The following is a 7,500-nucleotide window of genomic DNA, read 5'->3' on the forward strand; positions in this document are numbered from 1 at the left end:
TATATATATATATATATATATATATATATATATATATATATATATATGCATGTTTGTTTATACTTTGTTTATAATGTGTGAGCACTACACGTATATGCGTTGATCCCTCCATCAGTAAAAAAAGAAAATTGAATAGTAACTAAAGGATGTGTCCAGGGGCAGATCCTTTAATCCCACAGTTTGTCATATTTTCTATTATTTCTAAGCATTGCTCCTTACTCCCTTCTCTTTGCAATCCTTACCTGTTCCATCCATCAGTAATTGTTCAGTAACCACTTTCCTCACGTTAAGGGTAGAAGAGACTCTTCTAGGAGAAGGACACTCCAAAATCAAACCACTGTTCACTAGTCTTGGATAGTGCCATAGCCTCTGTACCATGGTCTCCCACTGTCTTGGGTACGCTGTTCTGTCTTGTTTCTCTTCCTCTTTTTTTGTTAAAGTTTTTAGGGTTTATATAAGAGATATTTATTTTAATGTTACTCTCCTTAAAATCTTATTTTTCTTTGTTTCCTTTCCTCACTGGGCTGTTTTCCCCGTTGGAGACCCTGGGCTTATAGCATCCTGCTTTTCCAACTAGGGTTGTGGCTTAGCAAGTAATAATAATAATAATAATAATAATAATAATAATAATTCAAGTACTCACCCTGAGTTTATCATATATGCAGTCGTCGGCTGTTTCCAATTCGAAGTCGTGCACCGTAAGCTTAATCCTGGTCCCTGGCGCAGTCGTAATGAACCACTCACAGTCAGTATTGACAGGGTAGGGGTCTGGGTAGTTGGGACTCGTGAAAATGCCCGAGAATTTCGTGAGTTCTCCTCCGCATCCTGTAAGGATAAAAGGAAGATTTTAAGTTGTTCTTTGCTTATCTGAGGTTCGTATGATTCTTCGTTTGTGTTCCAATTCTTGGGACCTATAAGAGAATTGAAGATTTTTTACTTATTTTTTGCTTATCTGAGCTTCGTATGTTGATAATTATTATTTTTTATATTAGTTTGTGTTCTGATTCTTAGGACCTTTAAGAGAATTGAAGATTTTTTACTTATTTTTTGCTTATCTGAGCTTCGTATGATGATAATTATTATTTTTTATATTAGTTTGGGTTCTGATTCTTAGGACCTTTAAGAGAATTGAAGATTTTTTACTTATTTTTTGCTTATCTGAGCTTCGTATGATGATAATTATTATTTTCTATATTAGTTTGGGTTCTGATTCTTAGGACCTTTAAGAGAATTGAAGATTTTTTACTTATTTTTTGCTTATCTGAGCTTCGTATGATGATAATTATTATTTTCTATATTAGTTTGGGTTCTGATTCTTAGGACCTTTAAGAGAATTGAAGATTTTTTACTTATGCTTTGCTTATCTGAGCTTTGTATGAGAATGATTCTTATTTTTTATATTTCTTTACGTTCTGATTCTTAGGACCTATAAGAAAATTAAAGATTTTTTACTTATTCTTTGCCTATCTGAAGTTCGTATAATAATTCTTATTTTTTATATCTGTTTGTGTTCTGATTTTTTGCACCTAAAAGGGAATTGAAGATTTTTTACTTATGCTTTGCTCACCTGAACTTCGTATGATGATGATTCTTAATAATAATATTGCTTTATGATGTAATTTCTAATAATTCTAATAGGCTAAATAAATGTGTATTGAAGAAATACATTCTACTCTCGATGGAAAATCATATTCTTAATATACTTTATTTCCTATGAAGTAGAACATTTAGAAATGAATGAATGTACTCTGATATACTCAAGTAAATGAATTGTTCTGTGGTTATAGCAGGTTAATCTAAATTCCTTAATTAACAGAATGAAAATTGAATCTTGTTATGAAATTGAGTGTAAGATTATTATTATTATTATCATTATTATTATTATTATTATTATTATTATTATTATTATTATTATTATTATTATTATTATTATTACTTGCTAAGCCACAATCCTAGTTGGACAAGCAGGATACTATAAGCCCAGGGGCCCCAACAAGAAAAATAGCCCAGTGAGGAAAGGAAACAAGGAAAAATATTATATTTTAAGAACAATGACATTTAGATAAATATTTCCTATATAAACTATGAAAACTTTAACAAAAAAAGAGGGAAGAGAAACGAGATAGAATAGTGTGCCCGAGTGTACCCTCAAGCAAGAGAACTCTAACCCAAGACAGTGGAAGACCATGGTACAGAGGCTATGGCACTACCCAAGACTAGAGAGCAATGGTTTGATTTTGGAGTGTCCTCCTAGAAGAGCTGCATTTACCTTTTTGCTATCAAGGTAGTATAAATGACATCGATTTTTACTCAACCATATACCATTTTTTTTTTTTTTTTCATTTACTGTGAAAGATATCGCTTATAATATATCAATCATATTTCAGTTAAGATTAATATGTAAATATTGTATTCTCAACTACTGGTACACTTAAAAATTTACATTAAAAAAACCGTAAATGTGTGGCAACCTTTATTCCAGGATTTTTACCGTTTTAAGAATGGATGTATTGACATTAAGGAGTGATATTACGGTCACCACCCCGCTAAAGATAGTAAAAAAAAGTATGGTAAAATTACGGTCGCCTGGATTTTACTGAAATACGTCTGAGAACTGTATATTTTTATGGAGAAATTCTGATTAAGATTAGGGATTTTTAAAGTGTAGTTAATTGCATGCAGCTGTGGAAAACAGACATTAATCAATGATTTTTCATCTCTCATGAAAGACTGTTGTTAGGATTAAGGATTAGGATTAAGGATTTTATTACCTCAAGCGACCCCTCTTGGGGTAGGAGAGTACGTCACAAAATATACAAAATTACAATTTCATTTGCAATAATAGTGCAAGATGGCAGTAAAAAGAAGCAAAACTACTTCTATTCAAATATCTTTACAATATTGTACATATATCCTAAAATCCTAAAATCCTTTAATCCTTAATCCTTAATCCTAATGAAAGACTGGAATGAAAACTAGCACTATACTATTTTTTTTAATGAGGCGCATTTGCACTGACTCGCAGTGGTGCCCTTTTAGTTCGGAAAAGTTTCCTGATCACTGATTGGTTAGAATTATCTTGTCCAACCAATCAGCGATCAGGAAACTTTTCCCGAGCTAAAAGGGCACCCCCTGCGAGTCGGTGCAAATCTGCCTCACTAAAAACAGAATTGATTATAAGCCTACTCTCACCATTCACGATCCACTCTAGCCGGAATCCGTTCGCTGCTACGGAAAAATCACTGACAAAGTTGATATCCAAAATATCCATTCTTGGCCCAGTGGATATGGCTGGCGGTGTAGGTCTTCCTCTGCAATAGTGTCCTATCGTGTCTACTTGAGGGCCTTCTCTCTGCCTGGCTCTTACCTGAGAGAAAAAAAGGTTAAAAGGGCAAGTTGTTAAAAGAGACAGTACCTTAGGTGGAAAATTGTCCTATCGTGTCTACTTGAGGGCCTTCTCTCTGCCTTGCTCTTACCTGATTGAAAAATAAAGTTGAAAAGAGCAAGTTGTTTAAAGATACAGTAGCCTTGATTGAAAATTTTAGTTAAAAGTTGCTTATTTATGTGGGTAAGTTGTCAAAAGATACAGTAGACAGAAAATTAAGTTAAAGGTTACTTTTTTTATGTAATACTGCATATTGGAGTCAAACTGGAAGAAGAATAATTTACTTTAAGTTACCTGTATATGCCAAGAAATATTTAGTTATGTTAGCTTTGAGTTCTCCCTGCATTTGATTATACTGTGACGGGCCAAGAGTAGGCTGTGACTCACAAACTCACAACCTACTCTTAGCCCATCACATTGGTGACCCCGGAGTGACACGATAATGTGCTGGCCCCATGTGTCACGTATAGCTGCATAGCTTCCATATATTCTTGAAAATGTTACGATTATTTCTTTTAGCTTTTGTTTCCCCTTTACTTTATGAAGTTTTCTATAAAGGATATCAGTATGTTTTCTTTAAAAAAGATAGTAAACAATAAAATTTCTATCTCTGTCACAAGTGTTTATTTTCGATTATTTTGGTATATTTGGAAGGGCCAGGAATAGGTTGTGACTCAGTTGCTTTCATCTCGCCTTTTGAGTCACGACACACTCTTGGCCCGTCACAATACCATCAAGAATACATTATACATGAAAAGCACAGTCTAGTTATTATAATAAAAAAAGAGGTACAAAAAAAGAAAAAAAAAAAAAACTTAATCAAATTAAAAAACTTGGGTTTGTATAATTATGAAAAATATAAATTACTTTAAAAAAATGTGGTCTTTCCTTTGACTCTAGTTCATTATGAGAGTAACAATTAAACCCCCTTTTTATACTTAATGAAGACTTTGAATGTAAACTTTATTTTTGTGCAGTCAACTAATCATCATAATTAAATGTATCATATTTTTAGTGTCATTATCCCTAACTTTCATAAATTATCCATGAAATAATAAGCAGACTTACGTCAACTTATTCAAAAAGACAACGGGTGTTGTTTAGTGTCAATATCCCTATCATAAATTATCCATGAAATAAGAAACAGACTTACGTCAACATAATCAAAAAGACATCTAGTGTTGTCAGCATTCATATGATCCTCTAAAATGAAGTCGCTAAACGAGGCATTAATGGAGTTTCCTCTGGGTGCCATGATGGTCCATGTGCAATTTCTCTGATGCGGATAGGGGTCTGGATAGTTGGGTGTTACGATGACGCCTCTGTGGCCCTTCAGGACATTATTGCATCCTAGGAGGAGACCAAAGTGGAAGCAGTTTGAAATCTGATAGTATAAGTGACAGGAAATGATCATGTATTTGTTTGGAGATTCCGGGTTACCAAGTATAAAGTAATGCAGAATAGTATTTGTTCATATGGGTTTTGGTTCATTACTATTTTTATGTGCAATTATTGGTATAAAGAAATCAGTCAATAAGATCATTTAGAACATTGACATCGCTTTGTATTTTTTAACACGAAAAGACATTCATTATGAACAGCTTTTCATTATTCCTACAGAAAGACATGAAGTTAAAATGTACATTAGAATATAAGAGAAATATTTGTAAGAACTAGTATGATTTAAGTTATAAAATGTAACTATACCAATTAATGAGGCAAAACTTTCGCCACTCAGGTCTATAGAAATCGATTATTATATTTGAATGTAATTCCAGAAATTAAGTGGGATTAGACTCGCCTAAGTAAACAAAGAAAGGATAGTTAGCATACAGTGATATTAGGTACAGGGTAAGCTAGATTTAGACAAGGAAAGCTCAGGACATATTAGGGGCTGGGGTAAAGTAAGGATAGGCATATTAAGGTTATGTAAAGTAAATTTGTGTTAGGTCAATCAAGTTAAAGGTCTGGTAAGGTTATGCTAAATAATAGAGTGTTTGTTTAGTAGAAATGCAATTAATCTTACCCTAGAACCTGCAGTATACATGTGGAACTATGCTAGGTGAAATTAGTTTATAAATACTGAAAGATTCCATTGATGTGTATTAGGGCCTACCTTCAAGTTAAATGTCTAAAATTGATTCGAAGGTCATTAACTGAAGCTGCATTAAAAGCTCATATATTTTTGATAATCTATGTACCTGTGACATACTGGGCCTTGAACCCACGTCCAGTTTGGCTGTGATCCGAACGAAATCTTAGCCATAGGGTGTTCGATGTAGAGTTTATAGATATGAATCCATGGGATGTCGAACAGAAGCGACCAAGAGATGGCGCTATGAAAGACGATCCGTCGCGTACCTATAAGGGGAAAATTTTAATCAAAGTATATCTATATTCCCTCTAGTAGATTGGCAGTACAAAATTTTAGAAATGCTGTTATATCAAAAGTGATAAGGAGAAAAATAGTAAAAGCCAGGGAGATATGCAGCAAAGGGCCTAAGGGATGTTGTGAAGTGCTTAACAGGCCCAACGCGGTACCCCGCGACGAGGGTTCACTGTAAGCTAGTTGTTTATCATCATCCATCAGAAATGCTCAAGTAACTAACCAAATGTTATGAGGGACATTACCTCCACAAAGTCGAAGTAACAACCGGAATTCTCTTCGAGGATGTCAATGAAGTGGAGCATGACCTTTGACCCTTGACCTACACGAATAATCCAAGTACAGTCCTGTAAATCGTGGTATTGCTGGGGATACCCGGGAGAAATGATTTCGCCCGTGACTGTTGTCAGCGTACCGCCGCAGCCTGATTCATAATTGAAAATATTTATTAATAAACAGTTGCAAGGATGAGATATTACCTGTAATTCTATAGGCTTATGTTTATTATACAAAACAAATCCAAAAGTCTATATACCATGCATTTACATATATACACATAATTATATATATATATATATATATATATATATATATATATATATATATATATATATACTTATATATATATATATATATATATATATATATATATATAATATAATATATATAAATATATATATATATATATATATATATTAGGCAACTAGACAGAAAGGCATATTACTTATTTCACAAGAAGTTGAATAACTTCCAAACAACTTTAATCCCATTCCAAAGATACTCTATTTCATGAGTTATGTATTATCACGTGAAATCGAGACTAATGGCACATCATACCAGTGGTTGCAGAATCCCAAGATATCTGGAAGCCTCTTTCATTGGCACTGTTGTCAGTTCTCTGAATTTAATGTAGAGTTGGTGGTGATGCGAGAACATCTCTGGGACAGTTTTGTTCTTGCTGCAGATGGAGGTCAGCAAGGGGGAAGTGGCCGTACCTCCATTCCTGTTAAGGATCATTTGAATCAAATTTGGTTGAAGAGAGTCCTAATGTCCTTCGCCAAAATCAAAGATTTTGCGAAGGGTGTGTATTCACCCCGGCTTGTTTCCTATGTTTGGTATTATTATAACAGAGGTAAGGGTTAGTTGTAGATAAATTAAAAAAAGAAAATGAAAATCAACGTTTTTCGTTTTTAAATTAATTTGGTATTAAGAGAAACACAATCATTAAAAAAATAGCTTTCGTATTCTTGCAGTCTATGAACCTATTCCTACACTTTATTATTATTATTATTATTATTATTATTATTATTATTATTATTATTACAAGCCAATCTACACCCCTAGATAGAAAAGCAAGATGCTATAAGCCCAAGGAACTCCAACAGCGAAAAATAGCCCAGCGAGGAAAATGAAATAGGGAAATAACTAAACTACCATCAGGCTAATTACTCATTTAACCTCAACTCTACCCAACACTACTCCTTAAAACCCAAACACTCAACCACTCACCTAATTTCCAAGGGCATCAAAATAGCAATTCTCTGACTCTTCAATCTCGACTTCGTTGAAGATGAGTCGAATCTGCCTACCTCGACCCACGGTGATGGTCCACTCACAGGTCCGCGAATTGGGATAATTGTGAGGGTAATTTGGAGAGGAGATGACTCCACTGCTCGTGTGGTAGTGCCCGCCACACACTGTTGGTGAAATAAAGAATATTGCATAATCA

At 33.9% G+C, this 7,500-nt stretch overlaps 1 protein-coding gene across 1 annotated transcript in view; it reads right to left on the minus strand.

The window, feature by feature from the left end:
* LOC137619849 (cubilin-like) overlaps positions 1-7,500 on the minus strand; it is a gene marked incomplete at its 5' end in the record, with an annotated part of 102,100 nt that overhangs the window by 60,314 nt on the left and 34,286 nt on the right. The window contains 9 exon segments of the mRNA XM_068350140.1: positions 644-825; positions 3,193-3,367; positions 4,539-4,735; positions 5,587-5,746; positions 6,017-6,195; positions 6,609-6,669; positions 6,672-6,774; positions 7,281-7,291; positions 7,293-7,468. Of these exon segments, the coding sequence (XP_068206241.1) occupies positions 644-825; positions 3,193-3,367; positions 4,539-4,735; positions 5,587-5,746; positions 6,017-6,195; positions 6,609-6,669; positions 6,672-6,774; positions 7,281-7,291; positions 7,293-7,468 (1,244 nt within the window).

This window comes from Palaemon carinicauda, chromosome 26, assembly GCF_036898095.1.
Source record: "Palaemon carinicauda isolate YSFRI2023 chromosome 26, ASM3689809v2, whole genome shotgun sequence".
NCBI classification, from domain to species: Eukaryota; Metazoa; Arthropoda; class Malacostraca; order Decapoda; family Palaemonidae; genus Palaemon; species Palaemon carinicauda.